Below are 23,424 nucleotides of genomic sequence, written 5' to 3'. Positions count from 1 at the left end.
CCGAAAACCTCAGATAGAAACACCTTTTGAAGACCCTTCTTAAATTTTGCTCTTGTCTCTTTTTACGCATTATTTCTTTATACTTGTTGTGTCATGACATATAGATGCAGGAACGGGAAAAATGTGCAGCGCCCTTACCGGCATTCGAACTACGGACCTAACGAATACGCGTCGAGTACGTTCTAGTTATAAGACGAAGGAATGCGGAAAGGAGAAACATCCCCTCTTTTAAAGACGATTGGGGATTCCCCCTTTTAAAGACGACTTCGGACGCCACTGTAGAGTCATTAGTTTATATTGATGAAGGAACGTGAAAAATATGCAATGCCTTCACCGGGATTCGAACTATGCACCTCCTGCAGATGCATCTAGCCTGCTTCTAGTTACACCACGAAGTCACGAGAAAAGGAAGGGGAAAATACCTTATGTACTCTTCATTTCATCTGCCTTCTGGTCACTGAATAATTTCGAAGTCATAAGGTGAAACTGAAGCATTGAAATATTTTATAGCACATAGTAATAAACATGAAAGCAGAATGACAGCTTATTGCAAACTATGACATTCGAATAATATATAATTTAAATTGCCGAAAACATTTAAATCAAAATCATAACTAATTTAAATTAAAATGCAGCCGATTTTAAATGTACAAAATCTATTATCCTTAAATATCCAGGAATACATATAAAGAAGGAAGTAGTAGCTTCTGCAGATAAAGCTTGCAAAAAGAACCCAGAGACCGGAAAGAATAGCAATTTCGTGAACTCTAATTAAAGAAAAGAGTGGAAGGAAATCAGTCTAGATTTTGTGCCCAATTTTCGATAATAACTTCTAGATCGTACGCTAAATTCGATTCCACTGTGGCTGTAGAGAAATATTTGTTTAAAATTAAGCAAAACAGCACCCTTATTTGGGGGTTGAATTTTACTCTAAAACACTTTTCTATACCTTTGCTGATCTGTCTGTTAAAACGCTTTTAAAAACCTTTGCTGTTACCTCTGATATTTCGAACGTTTGAAAACTGTGGATAAAAAGTGAATACTTAATTTGTATCATGTAATTCATGAATGTATGAACGGATAATCTTACATTATAGGCTTCTCTCGCTTTAAAAACGTACATTATTTCTTTGATGCTTTTTATAAGGCAAAATGTTACAAAACGAGGGAGCAGTTACTATTAATATGCATGAAAACGGGATTTGATTTTTCTAAAACCTTGAAAAAAGAACCCATAAAATCATACCAAATATTAGTCAAAACCTGAAAAAATAATAAAAGAAATATGATTTGATAAATATATAAATAATATAAGTAGAAAAAAACCCAGTGTGGTATAGTTTCAATTTCAAATTTGAAAATACTTGCAGCGAATCGCAAATGTGGTGGTCATGACGATGGTAGGTTGAACTGTTGGCTATTTGGTTACAAGGCCTACGGTGAAAGAAAAAGGCATTTTAATTCCTACTGTACAGTTCTTCGCAGGCACTGAAAATACGTTACATTATATTTAGTCATAATTTTCTACAGTCATTGCACATGCAAATGTTAAACCATAATGCTGCTTTTCATATTTCTTAACTGAAATCCACCCACCCACCCACACGAAATTAGGTCTTCCGTAAGAGCGGAATTTGTAACACAAACGCTCGTAAAGAGGGAAATAAAGCCATATAATTGTTCCTGGATGGAGACAGGGCATTTAAAGTACTCGTATTGCGTACTCGGCAGCACTGAGATTTTTGAACTTTTCTGAAAGTACTGTATATAATAACTTTAAATTTTTGCCAATTAAAAAATCAACTTAAACTTTTCCTTTTGAATTTAGATTAAGCAATAAAATGTGAGAACGTACAACCGGTGAGATATCTCCAATGTTTGATTCGCGATGGAAGACCATGAAATGAATGATAGCTTAAATGAATGCTCATCATCTGTATAATGCTGTCCAATAAAAGATAAATCTATTGGTTACAGTTTAAATATTTTTTATTTCAATATTAACATGAATTGATTATATCCTCCATTCTGTACGAATTGTCGCTTTTTAAGCTAGCAAGTATGGTCATCCCTCCTTCTACTTTTTAGAATTGTTTTGTTACTGGAGAAGAGGGACTATATCTGATCTCCATCGAAATTGATAGAGTTTCATTCAAAATCTATGCCAAAATAAGTGTGTTCTTTTAAGTGTTTAAGTGCATTCTTATTTTTAAACAAATATCTCTTTACAGACGCAGCAGATTTGAAGTTTGAGCATGATCTTGAAAATATCATCGATAACTGATCTCAACATCTACACTCTTTTCCAACTCCCCTTCTTTTTTTAATTAGACTGTAGAGACATTAGGATTTTGTGAAACAGGAGACCTGAAAAATTAACAGTGCCCTCGCCGGGACTCGAACCTGAACCTCTCGAATACGTGTCGAATATGTTATCGTTAGACCACGAAGGGACGCAGAAAATACATAATAGGACATAGCGAAAATTGACAGTCTTATTTTTTTTTTTTTTTTTTTTTGCAAGCATTACAGGATTACTGAAGTTACTATTTCCTCCTTCATATGGATTCATGTATATTTAAGAATAACATATTTTTCATACATAAAATTTTCGCATTTTACTTTAAATTAGTTGTTATTTCAATTTAAATATCTTCAACAATTTAAATTATATATTTTTCACATGCACTCAGTACATTATAAAATGCCAAGCAGTGATGCCATTTCGAACGCTGCTCACCTCTAAAGCAGCTTACGAAATCAATTTTTCTCTTAATTTTAAAACTAAATTTTACATTCGCTTTTACATAAGGTTTCTTTCTCGGGAAACCGGAATTACATTCTTCCAGGATTCTGGCATGTTTCTGTTTGTGTTTCGTTCTCGGGAATTAAAACTCTTCCTGGATATTTTCCTGAAAGTATGATTCATCTTAAATTTAATGCAATCCTGTGATTTATTTCTTAAAAATATTTGAACTAAGTTAAGAGTTTATAAGAAAGTAAATCTTAACTAATGATGTCTAAGAAGTCTCCTGCAAGATAGTACTCGAATTCATTAGCCAGGAAAGAAATATTAGAGAAACTGAAGTATTGATAAGATTCTGCTTCCACCTGAAATAACTGCTTTTCTAAAGAAACGCTACTGAGAATTTTATCCAGATTCATAATTAACGAAATGCAAATTTGTCATTAGGTTTTTAGCTTAAAAAAAATCGTGGAAAATATGTAAAATGTTCGTTCAACATGTAATAGCATCTTTGCAAGTTTGCAGATTAATTTCTTACAGATTTTATTGTCTAATTCCAAGATCACGGATAGGGTTTGTATTTAATTTTTGATACAATAGCTACAATCTATCCTTGTATACTGGCTCATGATTTCCAGAATTACGCATTTAACATGTTCTCTAAAAGCCATTCTCTCTTGCCTCTTCTAGAAGCAGAGAAACTTTTTTTTTTTTTTTTTTGTTTTGCTTTGTTTTTTACGCAGTTGCTTTTCACTAAAGAGAGAGAAATACTGATCAGTTAAAGAGAAACGGTTGCTAAAATGCTCAATAGAAACTCTTTTGAGCATTTTTTTTTTTAGGCTACAACTGTTGAAAATTGTAGCCTAAAAAAATTACTTCTTTTCTCAAAAAGTAATTTTACATTCCCCTCATCCATCACAAAACAGACGAACAAACAAAAGCTAAAGCAAATTTTCTTTTGTTTCCTGTAAATTTCTGTTAAAATTACCTGTTTCGTTTCCTGTAAATTACAATTTTCCTGTTAATTAAAAACCGCAAGAACAGAAGCCCTATCTGTGCCTATGCAAACTACGTAACAAATTTTCTATTGTGCAACTTTAAAATCAGGTATACTTTATTATACGAAAATATTGCATTCTTGGATAATAAAATCATTTCTGAAAATAGTGCAAATGATATTTTAAATTTTGTTCATCTTTAACTAGTTATCCGTTAAATTAGGATTTATAAGTTCTCATCTTATTTCTTAAATCGAAACTTTAAAAAAAGGATTACTTAAATTTCATATGCAGATTCCACTTTATGAAAGTTCGCTTTAGAATTTGATGACGTTCGTTTCAAAGATTTATATTAGCACTTATATTTGCTAACCGGGGGAGAAACTGAATTAATGGGGTGAGGTCAGGATTGAGATTTTTCGCATTTAACTATCCGCGTACGGCGCCCGCGATTTCAACGGAATACGAAATCCGTCTCGTAATACGGGTCGCGTGAAAATAGCATGTGTAAGTTTATTTCTCTCATTTTCAATATGGATCCCTTTTTTCTCCGCGTCGGCAAAGAATATTGTAATATTCATATTTTACGTTTCGTTTAGCACCTAATTGGCACTACAGGTTTATAGCATTGTAAGGGAGTACTATTGTTTACATTTTTATATTTTTATTCCATGCACGCTAAAATCACGTGAGTATTGTATATTTTTTAAATTAAAAAAACTACTAAAATTTCGTCATTTAACAAATTTTGTTTGTAAAGATGTGAATAATAATATATGAAGATAGAGAATAAAATAATAATAATAATAATAATAATAAAAAAACGCCTCGTATTTCAAAACCCAATGTGTTCAAATAGCGCCGTACGCGGAGGGTTAACTGAAAGTTTTCAGCATTTAACTTTGAAAGGGCAATTTCACAGTGTATTTTAATGCTTCCATCGAAATGTAAGCAGAAAATTACTTGAGGCTAAGCACTCCAGCCTTTTAGCGGAAGTCCTGACTACTTCGCTTGACATTTCAGCCTTGCTCAACGGAAGACTTCCAGCATCGCAGCAGACGTGAAAGGTGTTGGCATTAGTGACATGTTTGCTTAATGTCTTGAGAAGATGATAAATGTAAGAAATTGGATCTCTTTACCTGTTTCCCACAGCCGAATTTCCTATATCTCCCCTATTTGAAACTCCGACAAATATTTCCACCATCTCTACCACTTCTCAGTCTTCCTGTGTACTTACTAGCTTCTCTATTCTGCTTTATTGATTGGTTTAGTTTGGTTTCTTTAATTACGGCAAAGCACACTAGCTGCTTTATTGAGAACCCCCTCATACTTTATTTCTTTTCTGTAGATTAGTGATTATGAATAATGCAGTTAATTAATGCCGCCTATAGTCTTCATTTTTATCATATCGTAGATTAATGTTATTTTTTACGATTTTATATAAGATTTAATTTGAGCTATTTTATCATTTTCTAGATCCAAGAGAGCGCAAAATACATTTTTTTAATGTACAATAACGATAATTGCTTCTTCTCTCAACTTTATACAATTTTGGGTCATGTTTATTTCTCAGAAATAGAATTTACCTTTGAATAGCAGGGCAAACTTGTATTATGACATTTCTACTCATTATTCTTGCTAAATAAAAATATCAAACGATGTTACATACAAGAAGGAAAACGGTCATACAGATTATTAGGATTTTCAATGCAGGAAGATCTAAAAATTAAAATTAACCATGCCCGTAGCGCATCTAACCACCGATCTTACACATTTTAGCCGAATATACTAACTGTCCACACCCCGAAAGCACGCACGAGGGAATGCGATGGATAATTCCTTACATAGTTGTCGATAGTTTCTAGGTCTATTTTAGAGTAATTATTGCAAATTATGCTTAACTTTTAGATGTTGCAAAAAATACTGAAATGTTCCATATCAAGAAAGTAGTGATATTTAATCCAAATAAACATGAATGAAAAATATATTTTTTAAAGGTAATTATTTTCTGCCCTCTTTATGAAGCATCTTCATGCTGTAATTAGAAGCACGTCCGACTAGCAGTGAAGAGGTCCGAACCCCAGAGAAGGCACTGCTCATTTATTTTCACGTTTTCTGTTTCAATAAATCTAATGACTCTGCACCTTGAGGAGCTATTGTTGTATTATGCTCATTACGCCCGATTTGAGAAGCAATTTAAAGTTACAACACAAAAAGTGTATCTAATTCGATTTTTACACTTTTCTTTTAAATAGAATTGAAAAAAGAATCATAAACAATATACATAATTTGTTTCTTTCACATATGTTATCCATATTAGTGGCTTCCGAAAGGAGAATTTTTTGTTAATTTTTTACTCATATTATAAAATATCAAAATGCTTATGGAGAATATTTCATGGATTATATTTCAAAAAACTGCATCATTCAAAAGAAACCCTTCCACCGTCCTTCTTCTACGAACAGAAAGTTTTAGTATTCTTAAGTTAGAGAGATTAAACTTTTTTCTTTAATGTAACTATCAAATTCTTTTGTCTGAAGTTACAATAAAGATTTTTCATAGAGAGATTTTAGACTGAATTAGACTTTATATTTAATTTTAGAAGTATGACAAAATTGAACACGAAACTGATAACGTTTCAATTTTACCTATTTAAACCAACACACATGCTACCCTGTGGAATATCGGACACTGAGCGATGTAATCAGTTGGACATTTATGACGCTGTAACTCGAAAATTAGTGACACGTTCACCTTCTTGATGAGGAGACATGATAGCCTCCGGTGCTGGAAATATCGGAAAAGGGGACGTTTAACACTAGAACTCATGACCTCATTCCGATATGAAAGTCTGGCTGCCTTTCATTACCAGTTTCTCATTAATGCTACCTCAAAAGTTTATATTATAGACTACCTCAAAATTAATGTGCACGGGCACCGCATAATTGGTAAGAGATACTTTTTTATTAATCTGCATTGAATAAAATATTTTCTGCGTTGGAGAAGTAGTTAGAACGTAAATTACGCCATAAGTTAAAATGAATAATTAAACTAGTTAAAGTAAATTAAATCACAATAAAATGAGTTAAACCATAAATAGTTAACACGTAACTTAACTAACCGTATTTCAATACGTTTATGGGTTTTCTCAAGTACTGTTACAGTTGTTGGTCATGTCCTAAATCTTGTGACGACATATTAAAAAAAATTATATATTAAATTATATATTATATATTAAATTATATATTATATATTATAAATTATATATTATATATTATAAATTATATATTATATATTAAATTATATATTATATATTATAAATTATATATTATATATTATAAATTATATATTATAAATTATATATTATATATTATTAGTATTATATGAAAGAAGATAGTAATTTTAAGCGCTCATTAAAAAAAAAAATATTTACACATGATAGGATAGAAAAATAAATTCCGTACTTTGGCATCTGCAGTGAAAGACCTAATTCTCTTTATATTTACATGTGTATGTTTGAGGTATCTTTTCTGTTTTGGTATCTATTAAAACAAATACCGAAATGAGTTAAATTTATAACCAAATCCTAGCTGTACTGTATCCAAAGTATTCAGTTAAGATATTCGAAACGACTCAATATGGAACAGCGCAATGCAGACGCACTTTGTGCGGCCCGACCAAAAGAAAAGCGCGCACCTACTGGTTTTGCAACATAGATGTAGGTGTACTTTTCCCAATATAAAAATCTATATTTTGTAGCCCGTGATTATCCACTGAATCAGCTTTTCAAGAACTGCCAGCTAACCTTCGCTTCTTAGTGGTTTGTACTGGTATATAGGCTAGAAATTCCTTAAGTGTTTATTAAGCGCAACAATGGAATGTTTTGCGAAGTATTATAATATGTAATCATAGTTCAAGAAAATGGATTTTGCTCAACGAATATGCGCTTTCTTGGGATCGAAGAAAGCATTGTACTCAGACTAAGTCTAAGCATTTCTTTCTATTCTGGGGGGGGGGAGATAAAATTCAAATGTAGTAATTACTTTTTCTGTATATACAGAATTGAATGATCTTATTCTAATAGATTTTGTAGTTATGTGACGTCATATAAATATGCAAAAAAGAAATGATTTATGCATTAAAATCCTGTTTGGCCTCTGTTTTAAGGGTACCAAAACTAAAATCTCAGGTAACCTTTGTTTATATCCTTGTAGCAACGTAAGGTATTTCTCCTACCTTCTTAGCATGCCTTCGTGGTGTGGTTATCTGCACGCTGGGCGCGTATTTCAGACGTCCGTGGTTCGATTCCCAGAGAAGACGTTGCTCATTTTTCCAGCTCTCTTGCTTCCAATTAACCTAATGTCTCTACAGTTGCGCCCGAACTAAAAGGGTAGTGGATGATGATTCTCTATATCAAGGATTTGGTGATTGGGTCCCTTAAAAACCCCAGTCGTCCTTTAAAAGAGGGAGTATATAAGATATTTCTCCCGCCTTCCTAGTATGCCTTCGTGGTGTGGTGGTCTGCACGCTGGGCGCGTATTCCAGAGGTCTGTGGTTCGATTCCCGGCGAAGGCTTTGCTCATTTTTCATCTCTCTTGCTTCAAAATACCTAATGTATCTACAGCAACACTTACTTGAAAAACAACTTTTAATTAAACTAAAACTTAAATGGTTTTAAAATATTATGTTGCATTAAATATTATTCTATGAAAAATTAATTCCAAAATTTTGAAAGGCTTTTCACAGTTTAAACATTCAGGGTAACTTTTTCACCTTTTCCACAGTCTTCTAGAGAAAGCACAGGAAACCTACAAATCAAATTTTGTTTTCTTTTCTGAAAGATACGTTAAATGACATAAATTAGAATCTTTTCCTCTCTCAGAAATAAATGTGATTAAATATTTTGATCCCAAGTCTAATCAGTTAAAACCTACTTACTCAAAAAAATCTTAAACTTTCCTGTAGTCTACTGAATGAAGTAAACATTGACACTTCGTCAATGCTTCGTATTCCCGGAAACAAGCTGGTAACATGGATTTTTTCCAAGTGTGTAGTGAACATGAACCAATTTCCTTTGGAAAATTCTCCTCGGAGGGATAAGACCTTAGGTAGAAAATCTTTGTGTGCTTTGCTATAACTAGTTACCCAAACAATGCAAACCGCATTCCTCTTTCGAAGTTGCAAATTAAATCAGCATTTCTTAAGCTATCTGGTTACCTCTCTCCTTGCTTGAAATAATTTATCGTAACTCTTCCTATACTTATTTGCTTCTTCTCCAGTATATTCCTATAGAGAGAGAAAGAGAGAAAGAAAGAATGGAAAGATTTACGATTTTCTTTATATTACATAAATATATTTAAATAACTAACTCTGTTATAAATATTAATTTTTAGAATTTATTCTACCCCTTTCGCTCCAAATTATTAGTAAAACAGTATGCAATATAATACTTTAAGCTCTTAATAATAAAAATTCCGTGTACATACTGTCACGCATATTTGTTTTGCAATAGCAACAAAGCATTTAAAGTATTTAATTAACAGAATGATTAGTAGAATCTCAACAAAACTGAGAATAAAATTTATTAATGGAAGTCGTGAGTCACTATATTTAGCAGTTTGCAGGCAGTTTCTTTGCTTTGATATGCAGCATTAAAATCTCTATCTACAGTAAATTGTTAGAGATGATAACATATCCGAAAGGGAAGTGCAAAGCATGATTTCATTCTTCATGGGGCCCACCAGCGGCCGAGCGGTAAAGTCGCTGAACACTGGTAGCTCGGTCCGAGGTTCAAATCCCGCGAACGGGCTGGCTGCATGGGCGTTTTCGTGGTTTTCCCCATGTGTAACGTGTATACGAGCCAGTTTCCCTTAGAAAGTCCTCCACGAAGGCATCCCTCCTCTTAGGCAGATAGCCCTCGAGGCTTTGCCATACTCACACACACACATTCTTCATGTCATGTTGTTGGATAAAATATATCTAGTTTTAGCATAACAGTATGATAAAATTATTGCCAGTCTTCTCGAATGTCTGTTGTCTTCTCGAGTCCTAAAGTCTCCTAGCGTCTTCTATCGGATGCTATTGCCCCACTTTGAGAAACATATGTTGAAATGATATTAAATTATTCTTCAACAATACCTAGTTATTTTAGGTAAGTAATATTCCCAGTGTTTAAATAATATCTGATATACTTTTATTTGCTCATCTTAAGCACTTGTACTCAGTGAATAAAAAGGTACTCCTTTAGAACGTCATTTTCGATACAAATATCACGTTTTCAATTTTCGTCGAATGTTGGTGTCTGGTCGAATGTCAGTGGTTGAATTGATAAGACCTCTGAACTCTAGAAGTTCGTCCCTGCCTCTATGGGCAGCCAGCCGGTTGCCTGCAAGGATATTTCGTGGTTTTACCCATTTGTACAGGAAATACGAGCCCGTTTTCCTTAGGAAATCTTCCAAAGAAGTAGGCCTTTTCTTAGGTTATATGTTTTGCTATAATCAATTAAAGAACCAAAGAAACCAAAAAATGAAGAAGATATATTTATTTGCATTGTTACTTTATAGAGTTACACATGATCTGGTAATGCTGTTTTAGTCCTATAATACTAGCAGACGTGAAGGTATGTTTGAGATGAAGTGTTAAGAAGGTTATAATAAACTTTCTATTTAAACAAAACTTCAATCATAACAACACGCTCTTGTGCTACAATAACCACAGCTTGTGGTGAGGCAAACAAATAGAACAATCAAATCTAAATTATACGTTAAACAGTAGTCGAGGACTACACAATTAAATATGCTGGCTCAGTAACTTTGCCAATACATCAGATTTAACGTGTCGGGAACGAGAGCCCGCAAAAGGCAAATAATTACAACTGTTACAGCTGGCAGGAACTAACCCTGTAGCGCGCACGCAATTCCAGAAATACTCTCTGTTTCAAAATCCAAAAATCTCAACTCAAACGACCACCATAATTTGAATTCTGGTGAGGAATAGGGAAATTAGTAGTAAAACTTGAAATTATAATAACTGTTTAATTAACAAAAGAAACTTTACAGTTTCTTAAATGCTAGTTAACATTAAAACTTAAAGCTATTTACATTAAAATAGAATTTAATTTTACTTATATTAAAATTAAATGTTTAAAAGCTTCTCAGTTTGAGTTGAAACACAATTTCAATTTAAATTTTATCCTTTGGGTCAATAGCGGTTTGGAAATAAAAAATGAGGATCTGAGACCAAAATTTGCTTGTTGGTACGTGTGTTTAATTTCAGAGTATGGATAGTAAAGTATGAATATAAGCCGTGTGTTTAATTTTAGAGTATGAATACTAAAGTATGAATATAAGCCTAGCGTTTATATTCTTTTTTAACTACTTCTTTTTGCTTTAAAATTGTCAAAATCATAATAATTTATTTCTTTTACTTATATACTTTTTCCCTTTCTTTTAGGAAAACACTTAGGTAAGTGAGGAGACTGTAGAAATCAAATCGAGCATTTTGCTGTAAAATTCCATTTAAAAAAAAACTGTACTAAAACCTTAAATAACCTTAAATATTTTTCGAAGTGATTGTTTTTATATGGAGGTGATATACTGGTAACTGGCATACGGCAGACAGGCAAATGATTTTCTGTATCTGCATCTTATAACTGACTTGTGCCCTAGAATTTCCTAGTTTCCTTCAAATTTCTGTGCTTGGCATGCCGCTTAGTGGCGCGCAGCACAGAGAAGGAAGACGAATCTTCCTCCCCGAGAAAAATTTCCTGGTTTAAACAAAATTGCATGTATATGTCATGAATAACACTTTTTAAAAGCTGATTCTGAACTAGCATTAGATCCTATGAAAAAGGAAGCAGCTGAATTAGTTGAAAAGGAATGAATGTCTTATGTTGAGATTATGCTGAATGTGAAGTTCCTATGGGCTGACCAAGCCAATAAAGTTATATATCCTTTCCGGGAATATGTTTCTGCTTTTGACAGCAACTGAGAGCGAAAAATAGAAGACATGAAAGTTGCATCATCCTTGATCTTACTTATAATCAGCTAAGTAGTTGGTTAAAAGGAAAGTACGTTAATTGTAATCATTTTCTTAATCCTCCCTAGTATTCTGTAAGTATTGCTGTACTGTATTCGTTAAAAAAATGTTACAGCAAATATCAGCAAAAATTCCGCAACTAATTAATAAAAAAACACAAACAGAAATTAGTACAAATAAAAATTTATTACATACTAACATTTTTATACGGTTAATCGGAAAGTATACATTTCTACAATAAAACATAATTCATTTCATTATCCTCTGAATCATAAGTCATATAAGTTTATTTATCTTGAACAAATTTGTTCTGCGTTATGATGTTGCTGTCTTCATATACAGTCATATAATATCCACTAACTTCTTACTTGTTATTTACAAATAAAATACATTCGCAAAATGAACTTGCCTATAAAACTGGCTAAAAACTAATCTAAGTGAAACGACGATGACACAAAATGCTCTACAACACATAAAGGCTACAAAAGCGGTGGACAAACAAAATGTTATCATTTATAATGATTACTGTATCTGTGCAGTGACTATAATCATATGCCATCATAAACAACAGACTAGAATGATATTTCAAATTTAACTAAAAGGCATATATTAGATCAATATTTCAGATTATAAAACAATTTTCAAAATTAAAAAAGTTTCATTGAAGTAAATGTGTTCATGCTTCTTTAGATAAATTTTCAAAAGAAGTCATGTAAAATATCTTAATTCAAATTACCACAATATTGTAAATGAGGTAGAATGGAAGTATAGTATTGAATTCCAATCTTGTTTTCCTCATTATATTTACTGCCAGAATGATAATGTAATAATGTAATGACTAACCGGGATTTTTGTAATTTATTACAATGTTTTCATTGAGAGTTTACCTAAAAATTTCTTTCTAGTTAAAAAAAAAAAAAAAAAAAAAAAAAGGGCTTAACTGATAAATCTCATTACATATGACAGCAGATGAACAATTAAAAAGTAACAAAATGAACTCTCATAATTCAGTGTAACTGAATTAATGAAGATATATCTATCAATGAGATAATGAATTTTCAACAATGCATGATTGTACGTAGAGAGCTTTAAAAATATAAAATGCTAATAAAATAAAAATGGCACCATATCTTGAGTCATTATTCATAAAATAAAATAACACAGAAAGAGAAAATTTATAAAAGTAATTTTTAAGTACCATATAGACCCACCAGTGACCCAGTGTTAACCGCTGAATACTGGTATTTTGACCTGGCTTGGGTTCAAACCCAGGTGAACAGGGTGATTGCATGGCCGATTTTTTTGTGATTTTCTTCACGCGTAACATGAATCCAAGCCATTTTTTTTTTCAGAATGGGCTCCAAGAAGACATCCCTCCTCTTAGGCAGATAGCCCTTAAGGCTTTGTCATATTCAAATAACCCAACCTAATCAAATAAGTTTGACCCTTTGATCTTTGGATTAGCAAGTATACAAGTTTCTAGAACAAATATTCCAGTACTTTTCGTTGCGTGTGACTCTTTTAAAACAGAATATATTCCAAATTGTAGCATATCAGGAAATATTTAATGAACTTTAGTTAACCTGTGAAAACAATCAGACTGAGAACGATAAAAGCACTGGACATTATATTTAGTTTTTGATTGCTTAAACTTTAGTAAACTTTTCATATCTTCTAGTTTTTGATCTAGACAAAGATTCGTTATTTGTGTTTTAAGGAATATTTATTCCATTTTTTTGGCATCAAAACTGAAAGTAGGTAAAAATCTACCACCAACGTTGTTGATGTTGAAACAAATGCGGATTATACGGTGGCACTACATTGTTCATATTCATGTTATAGGAACTGATGCAAGAGTTTGTGACACAATTGCTAATGTTGGTGACTCCAGCTGCTGCCAGAGATGTTAATGATGTAATAGGCGGTAAATCACTATGAGGGGATTGTAGTCCTATGGACTGAGAATGGGAGTCCTGGTGTTTAACCAAGCCATTCATGGGCGGCTGGCAAGGCTTGCCATCTCTCACTAGTACTGGAACGGCCACACGACGAGGAGAAGGCAGAGGATTCATGTCTAGTCCTTTCTCTTGACGTGCTCTCTTAGTCTTGTACCTATGGTTCTGAAACCAGATTTTCACCTGGGTTGGGGTCAAACGTATAATACTTGCAAGGTGCTCCCTTTCTGGAGCAGATAAGTACCGTTGCTGACGAAACCTTCTCTCTAATTCGTATGTCTGCGCTTTAGAAAAAAGCACTCTTCTTTTTCGCTTTTTTTGAGGCAAATTGTCTCCTTGACCACCGCTGCTAGACTCTTCTCCCTTGTCGGTATCACTGGCACTGTTATTTGGGTTGGAAGACTCGAGCGTGGACGTAGTTGCTCGCATATTCAAAGATGTCAAAGGTGATGATAGCGAGTCCTTGTCAATGACACGGTTGCAAATATCGATACTACCTTCTTCTGATGATGACGAATATTGCTCGATGCTGTCAATGCCTACAACTGATAAAGCATCAGAAGTTGCGTGGTCCATAAGTGAGGGCTCCGGAGATGCTTTACTGGGAGACATACGACCCATTAGTGGTGTAGTTTGATTTGAAGGAAGTACAGAGCTTACTGAAGACCGAGATGGAACTGAAGAATCATTGTGTAAGTCTGTAGCAGATGTTAAATTTGCAATAGCATCCAACTGCAGATTAAAAGCTATAAAAAAAAAAAGAAAAGCAGTATGTTACTTAAAATATCAAATTAAAAATAATAAATCTTAGTTAAAGTGTATTTTGAAATCTGAATGAGTATTATACGGTATTCTCTTTCTAAAATAGTTGCTTAGATATTTTTTACTTAAAGTGCCAGTCCTGGCTTATTTTTAAAACATCCATAAAAAATTAAATATAGCAAAGAAATATGTCTTAATAAAATATTTAAAAATATTTTATCAACAATTTGTTATAAAAACCAAGAGTAAGGCTTAAAATATTAAAAGTATTGTTTATTTTGCATAGATCTAAGGTTCTGAAACACGAAACAAATAATCCTGCATCCGAATGTAAAATTTAGATTATGGGGGGGAAGGGGGTATTTTTCTCAAGAACGTTTTTTAAAAAATGGAGTCTAATCAAATAAAAACAAAAACAAAATCTACAGAATGATTTAAAGTAAATTAAATAACATAAAATCCGGAAATGAATTGACTAATTTTAATTTTCCCCCATGTTTATTCTGTTATTTATTTTATAAAAAAGTTAGTATTTTTTAAAAGAGGGGAGACTATCACGGGGTTTTAAAAAGTATGTTCCAGACTACTTCAACTGATAGTTTATTCACAACCGTATCTACGCATTTCTGTTTGCTGAATATCATATCAGCAACAAGCACACATAGTAAGCTTCTTTTCATCTGCCGTAATAACCAAAATAAAGGTGATGTGATCAAAAAGCAGATAGATTTATTAAGTATTGTAGAATTATTTTGTTAAGCATAAAAAAGTACCTTGGGAAGGAAATAATCGTCATTGTAATTAACAGTATATATTGTCTTCAGCTTGCTGTCCTCAAGGAAGAAAGTTAAAGAAGGATGTTATATAAATTATATAGTTATTTTATCAAACAATAAAAGTAACTGTTTACTGGAAAGTTTGAGATAAATGCTTGTTATCTTATTTCTTGATAATTTTATTTGCATTCTATATATTCTTCAAAGTAATATGTATATATATACATATTACAGTACATTTTCTCTTTTTTATAAGTAATGCGCATAGTAAAAAAAAAAAATAACTTACAAATACATGGGAAATTGCAGAAAGCTATTTCTATTAGGATTCTCTATTAGAATTTGCTGTCTTTTAAAAATAACTCATTTTCATATAATAATAAAATAAATAATAAAAATATTAAAATTTCATGAATTTCTATATCACTGGCTTGGAATTTTCTGATATCAAATAACAATTTTTACCCTTTCTTTAAAAATAAAGAGCAAATTTTGATGCCACTATCTTCTTTGTTTAATTCTCATTTAGAGAAAAATCTCATAAATTTCCCACTCACTTCGTTGAATAATTCGTTGATTCATTGAATAACTTTGATGCTACTTTTGTCTCAATCATGGCGGGAACCTCTCAGTTTTGAATTAAAAGTAAATTTATGTTTGCATCGATTCATAAATATCGCACATATGCAAATGTTACAGTAAAAAATTTTGCTGTCGTCGGGAGATCGGGTGTCTTGCATTAAATATTGCGATGTTCCCTAAATGCTTCTACTCAATCACAAGCTTTCATCAAACCTCGAAGTTAAACAACCAACCAGTGTCGTGAACCTTCTGCAAACCGCAACTAAATAAAGGTGTCAAATGAAGTACAAGATCCATCCAATCCCAATAAGGTTCTGCAACAACATCAGCCATAAAGTCAAATAAAACGGAAAGAGCCAGACCCCAAAACATGCAGCTGCATGCTTCCCCCAAAAAAGATCCTTGTGTCAGATAAAGGGATACGATTTAATTAAGCACCAGTCTTTCACTAAGCTGTCATGTTCCTCCTAGATTAGGGCTATTATGTCCACGCGGCATTTCGTTTAATCCCTTGTCGACGGCCGCTGATCGTGAGTCATTGGTTGCAGAAGCTAGTATCATGGGGCGTTACGATCCGTTTTTTCCCCTTGCTAAGCAGTGAAACCTTTCGTTGGATAATAACTGGCGACAAATTGGGTATTACGGTATGTTTGAACTCATATTTTGTAACATTTTAAAGGTTCAAACGTTTGCAAAACATCGACCGCTTCTGAAGGGAGACATTAAAACAAAATTTAGCTTCTTGCTTGGATTTTTCGCTTCTCTTAAAGTTAAGGCAACATCAAAAGGTACTTTAAAATGCTCTACATATGCTAAGAACGTACGATTTTACGTTTTAAAATGACATCAGAGTTTAAGGAAAACTAGCAGATTATGCAAATCAAAGTACAAGAAAATTAGTATATGGCCTGAAGCAATACAGCCTAACAAACTACATTTAAGCAAGAAAATTGACTTCACTGCTAGTTAATAATATAAATTCTAAGAAATTTCAGAATGGATCAGGTGTCATTGTTTGTCATTATATGAAGAGAGAAAATTTTTTTCAGGAATCATCACGTCGATCAATGATTATCCATATTCGTTGCATCTGCTGTAACTCTGCTGATTCTTAATCTTATGCATTTTATTTTTCACCTGTGTTTTAATTTTTAGAGATTTTTCACAACAAATACATAACTTTCAATTAAGAAAAGAAATAAATCTTTTTAAGTTTTACATCTATGATGTTTTGATAGATTCATATTAGCGCTATTTCTAAGCATTTGTAAAAAGCAAAGTTAAAAGCATGTCAGTTTCATTAAATAGAAATGGAATTATCTTAAGAGTTTGACGACCGTCTTTAACATTTTTCTTGATGATTGAATGGAAAATCTTTCGCCCTCTCTTTTCCCTTCTGTCTGTATATGTTCATTTTATGTGAATAGGAACATTTTTAATTAAATTAGTCCAATTTCGAAGACACTGTAAATTTACAGAACTTCACAACATTGCAATCATTGTGAATGTAAATTTTCAGTTTAGTCACTTATGAAACAATTACGTGTCCCATACATTTTTCACTTATAAATTGAGATATTAACTTAAGCGATATGAATACGACGAGTGCACTATATGATCTTACAATTTATTATAACTAATTCATACTTTGACTCCCATAATTAATAGTCCAGTTATGAACATGAGGCTTGATTTCCTTTTCTTAAACTTGTGCATTAAGAATTTTGTATTTAAAAACACATGGTACTAATTTTTCAAGAATAATGTTAATAGGTACAGTTTTTATCCTAATGATGTTGAAATTTTTGTTTAAATAACATATTATATATTGATCTCTAACATATCAAGAATATGCAAATACCAGCATTTCAAAGAAAGCTATGAAATTCTATTTTTTCTTATATGAATTTTTACACAATATTTAAGAATAAAAGTGTACATAATGTTATGATGACAGGAAATGACACAGTAATTTCATTGAATTAAAAAAGAAAATCTAATAACGAAAAATTGTGGAAAACTGAACCATGTACTCACGTTTATTTTCTTCTATAAATTAGATCTAACTCTTAAGGTCGTATATGGCATGCAATCATGGCATCGAAAGACATAACTTCTTATAAAAGTGCTAAGCTGAGGAATTACGTGGAAATACTTTTTAACGAAACGAAACACAAGCTTAATAACAGATCTCGGTAATAAATATTTAATGACGACAGAATGCAGGAAAGATAAGATCTTAAATAATACAGTTTTCAAAAAAATAAAAATTAAATTTATAGACCTTTGGTACTACATGGGTTTCCAACTAACCCTGACATTAACGAGCACTTAAGTAATGGGATGAACTAGCCTATTTAACATAAAGAGATTTTTAGCCACTCATAAGACTGATAATTTAAATCAACTTGCTTCTAAATAGTCGCAGTTTCGTTTAACGATTATTCAAAAGCAGGTCCTGGAAAATATTTCGGCAAGCCATAGGATCGTCTTCACTATATTTCGTGCTTGCAAACATAACCCTATAGCGATAAGCGTGTTAGACTGTTTAAGAAATTACATTTGTAGTTTTCTTTTGAGCAATTTGAGGCACATACATCTACCGTTTTGTTTCTATAACTAATACAAGAATAAACTCAAATTAACAAATCGTTATATGGGTATTTTCGAAAATTTTTAATGTGTTAAACACCATTTAACGACTTTACAAGAAAACTTCCTTTCCCGTTTGTTTTATTGATGAATGTAAATGATCATGATCTATGTAAAACAACAAAATTCTTACTGTGTGAAATTTTATTCAAATATTATGTTTGAACAAAAACGCATATTAAAAATAAAAACACAAGCATTTGTCAGGTTTAGTGTCTTCTATTCTTATTAAAACTATTCAATAGTTAACTATGGCAGTATGATTCTGGTAATTAAGATTGAGTTACTTATATAATGCAAAAATATGGAAAAATCACGTGGATCATCATAAGGAAATGATCAAGCAGGCAATATTAAGAAAAATGAAATCTAATTTAGTCTTGAACCTGAAAAACATTTGTTGTTGGACAATTTCATTGAAAGCATTCTAGCGCTATTTCAACAAAGTGTGTGTGTATATATAGAGAGAGAGAGAGAAAGAGAGAGAGATTACATTCATTTTTTTTTTTTTTTTTTTTTTTTTATTCGCTTACTTCTGACTTCTGAATTACGTGCCACTAAAACCGCATTGCTTGAATGGTTTTGAAATTATCTTGACAGTGATATCTCTCTGTTTTTTTAGCAAATGCATAGCAAAGTCATGTCATGAAAATACAGTTATTTAAATGAAAATCAATTTAAAACATAGACCTTACTGTTTAAGGAAATTCCAAACTTTTAATTTAAGAATTTGAAAATAATTTTGAGGTCTTGAGAGGAAATACTGCTCCTTCCCTTTTTAAATCATTAAAACAATATTATGAAAATAAAATCCTTTCAAATCTTTCTACGGCTAATAAACTAGTGAGCTACAAAGAATTGAAAATGAATAAATATGCTCCAGGAATTTTGCTATAGCAGTCTGTTCCGCCCTTTGTGGTACTTTTAGAAGATGCCTCTTAAATTAAATACTCGTTGGTGTACAGAAATCTAGTTGCATTGAGACTTTTCTATATGGAATCTATTGCTGACCTATGAGACCATAATGGTCCAAGAGGCATAATGGACGATCGATCGAAATAAGAACAAAATATACGCACTTATATTACATCGAGCCCCGTTATAATAAGTACAAGACACATCATATACAGAGCTAAGGTTTTGTAGTATTAAGTTATGTTAAAAACGTTTTCAATATTTTTGGGATCTGAAGAAATTTTTTTAAACTGCCTGTATACTTAGTTGTTTTAATTCTCACGCTTGCAACGCATTAACAATTAGATTTTCAAAACACTGTCAGACATAAATTATATATTCTTAAAAAAGTAATCAATAACGCTAAAATATTTTACTGTACAAGGCACAAGAAATGTAAAACATACTGCTAATAAAGTTTCTAATTCTGCAAAAATTTAAAAATAAGAGTTTTAAAATGCTTTTGAGATTTTTAGCAAATTTTATCCGACTCCCCGAGGAGTCGTGGATCCTCCTTTGAGAATCCCTCTCTGTTGTATTATTTCTAATGAGGAACAAAACCGCATTTTGCAGAAATAGATTTAAAAGAGAATTAATACCAGCAATTTATTTCGTGAAAGAATTGTTAAATGAAGAAACGATTGACATTTGAATCTGTAAATGAAACTAAGGTTAAATAAAGAGATCATTCTATAAAAGCACTCTTTCGTAGACGAATATTATTGCATTACGTTTCAAAATTGTGAGAGAATAATCGAATGCAGATGAAACAATTAAATTTTAAAAGGCTTATAAAAGCATTTAAATAATGAATGAGTTTCACACACCTCAGCTGACAAGTGAATAATGAATAATAATTTACATTTAGTGTGTGTGTGTATTTAATTATGGCAAAGCACACTAGGACTATCTGCCTAAGGGAAGGGATGCCTTCGTGGAGGACTTTCTAAGGGAAACTGGCTCGTATACACGTTACACATGGGGAAAACCACGAAAACACCCATGCCGCCAGCCCGTTCGTGGGATTCGAACCTCGGACCGAACTACCAGTGTTCAGCGACTTTACCGCTCGGCCGCTGGTGGGCCAATTTACATTTAGAGACACAAATAAATTTAAAATGCGCCAAGAATTTCAGGAAATACAAATTGCTTATTTTATTATAATATAACATTCTGCGGTTTAAATTTTTCCTCTTTTTACGTAAGAAATCCATATTATCTTTCTCCCTTTTTTATTATATAGTGATATTTTACTTCTGAGTAAAGCATCAAGGTGTATAACAAAAAAATATAGGACGTAGCTGTAAAGTAAAACTAAAACAATCGTCTTGGTTTTCCAGATGTTTAAATTTCACTTACGCGTATCATTAGCTCTAACGTTAACACTCGTAGATATAACCAGAGTTAGCGTTAGAAATTCAGAGTTTTGACCTTCTGTGATGGACCTTTTGAACAGAAGTTTGGTTGTACTAATCTATAAGTTAAAACATTTTCTACTAATATTTTTGTAGAGCTCACCCGAGTTGCTAGCAAAAAGTATTTTAGAGATTTAGTCCAGAAAGATTTAGATCAATCAGTCAGTCGAAATCTCCCAAAGGTAGCTTGCGAAATATCTTCAAAATATTATAAACTATTCATCAAACAATGCAAAAAAATTAGCCCAGAAATTAATAAATTTAATCAATACTGTTTCCTGAAGGAAAGAGAACTCACTAATTCTAAGTGAAGGTACATTTTCCCTTTTAATGAGCTATAAGGCCGTTACTCTTTTGAAAATAAAAGAAAATCATCTTTATTGTTTTTCGAATAGAGTCAAAAGTTCACAACTGCTACATGTTCTTCTTAATTCTGCCACGAACCATAAATTTGTTTCTATAAAACCACCACCTTTCTGCATTCTTTTTACAGCATCAAATATATCAGTATTCCTAAGTGGCTGAGATGTTTCTGTCAGAACTGAAAAACTTGGTAAACAACAACTCGATCCGTGCTGCCCAGACGGTATAGTGGTTAGGGATGCCTGACTGCGATACCGAAGGGTCCGGGCTCGAATCTCGGAGAAGGCATAGATGTAACTGTCTGTCCGTTCATAGGAGGAAAAGATGGCCCACCTATTGGGTGCCTCCATAATAAAGAGACCGCCACATCTGGCACTTAGGAGTGGCCGATGCCGGCATAGGCAAGTGCCCGCCATTTGAAAAAAAAAAAAAAAAAAAAAAAAAAAAAAAAAAAAACCTCGATCCGTAGAGTTTGTCAAGAAACCGTATTGCTGAAAATAATTTTTAATTGTGTTCCGTACACATACACACACACCATCACACACACAAAAAAAAAATAAATAAAAATAAAACTTGGTCATAGATAGCAGATCATAATGCACTTGTTTATGCACTTCAACAAATGCCATTTTTACTAGATTTATTAGTACGAATGTTTTAAACATTCAATAATTCTTTGGTACTCTAACTGCAATTCAGATTATGTGTTAATGTACTCCTTGTAATTGTAAGGTATCAACATTTTTCACGCCTTTTTATTTAATTTGCATTGCATGGAAAGAAATTTCATACTTCATGAAATAGCATGGGTTTGTGTGTTATCAGTAAGCGTAATTTTTCCGAGAAGTTTTTCTTTTATAACTACCCATAAACAAGAGGTCTCTTTAGTTAGCTTTCTACCGAAATATGACTTAGTCTTTAAAACTCATCGTCTCAGCTCATAAAAAATATCCAATTTATCGGCACAAAAACTTCTTCTTTAGCATTATTACTTTCAAAAAACGTTCTTACATTCATGACATTCGTTACCAGACGCATTCGTTACTCTTTCGCGTATAATGTTCGAAATACAATCTTGTTTCTGACTTTGAATTTTTCAAACCGTCCCGCATTTCACCCTTCCCTCTTCAGCAAGTTGGTAAAGTCTACAGCTTTCTTATGTAATAGTGCACCAGTTGCAGGAATATAAAATTAAGAGTTTACTTACAAAAATATGTTTTGTGTAACTAACTTTCATAAATGTTATATTTAAATTGTTTTAAGACAGCTACTCCGACAATGAGGAAAGTTGATTTCCTCCCCCTCCCAAAGTTTTTCCCCTCTGGATGGGCTAGTGTTTTCGAAATGCTAGTTTTACCCTTCCAAATGCTAAATAACATGCTGGGAAGGATAGCATGTTTTTCCGTTAAGTCTTTTTCCTTTATATTAAAATTCTTCTTTAACATCCATAATCAGATGCTTTTTATTAGGCATTTAGAGTTTTTAATTAACATTTTAACTTTTTATGCATAACTTACACAGGTATCATTCATCAGTGCTAAAGACAGAGAGTTCCCTGTCACTTAAGCTCATATGAAAGCTCATATGGAATTTTAAGGATGCGAAGAATTTCAAACAATACCGGTAGCTCGAGATTGATTCATAATCAATTGAAATGCAACCCAGCTACCGGCTATTTTAATTCGTCAAAGAAAACCCACTTTCAGAAAAATAATTCGAAGACCTGATATCGGAAAACTTTTCATAAGATGTCGAGTTCTGTTAGAAAATTTAACACTGAACTATAAAAAGCCAAAATTTCATAAAAAGTTTGACTTCAATGTATATTCGTATTATCGAAAATTTATTCTAATATAAAATATATGTGATATTTTAAATGCTTTGATGCATGCAGAGATATTGGTTACTAAATAGAATAAAATAAAAACGACTCTCAAACTATGTCTTATGCACTTTATTTTTACAAATATACAATATCTGTAACAAACCAAAACTTTATGTAGAAACAGAGTTCAAACAAGTAGTTCACTGGTACCCTTCAAACAATTGCAATGCCATTCAAACAGAGTAGTGTCATCCATCTAGAAAAGACAAGAACATTAGTATCTAATTTAATAATATATATTTATTATATAATATATAATACATGTACAGTATTAATTGCTCCGAAAGTTACTTATAAAA

General features: G+C 32.3%; 1 protein-coding gene across 1 annotated transcript in view; it reads right to left on the bottom strand.

Annotated features, from left to right (window-relative positions):
- Nucleotides 1-11,948: 11,948 nt before the first annotated feature.
- Nucleotides 11,949-23,424, bottom strand: part of LOC118181757 (uncharacterized) — a 104,523-nt gene continuing 93,047 nt past the window's right edge. The window contains exon 3 of the mRNA XM_085808497.1: nt 11,949-14,482. Coding sequence (XP_085664623.1) covers nt 13,548-14,482 — 935 coding nt within the window. The 3' untranslated portion in view covers nt 11,949-13,547. The remainder of the gene's footprint in view (nt 14,483-23,424) is intronic.

Source organism: Stegodyphus dumicola, chromosome X1 (assembly GCF_044657685.1).
Source record: "Stegodyphus dumicola isolate Sdum_Otavi_A_Nest chromosome X1, ASM4465768v1".
Classification (NCBI taxonomy): domain Eukaryota; kingdom Metazoa; phylum Arthropoda; class Arachnida; order Araneae; family Eresidae; genus Stegodyphus; species Stegodyphus dumicola.
This window is presented reverse-complemented; position numbering and strand designations above follow the sequence as displayed.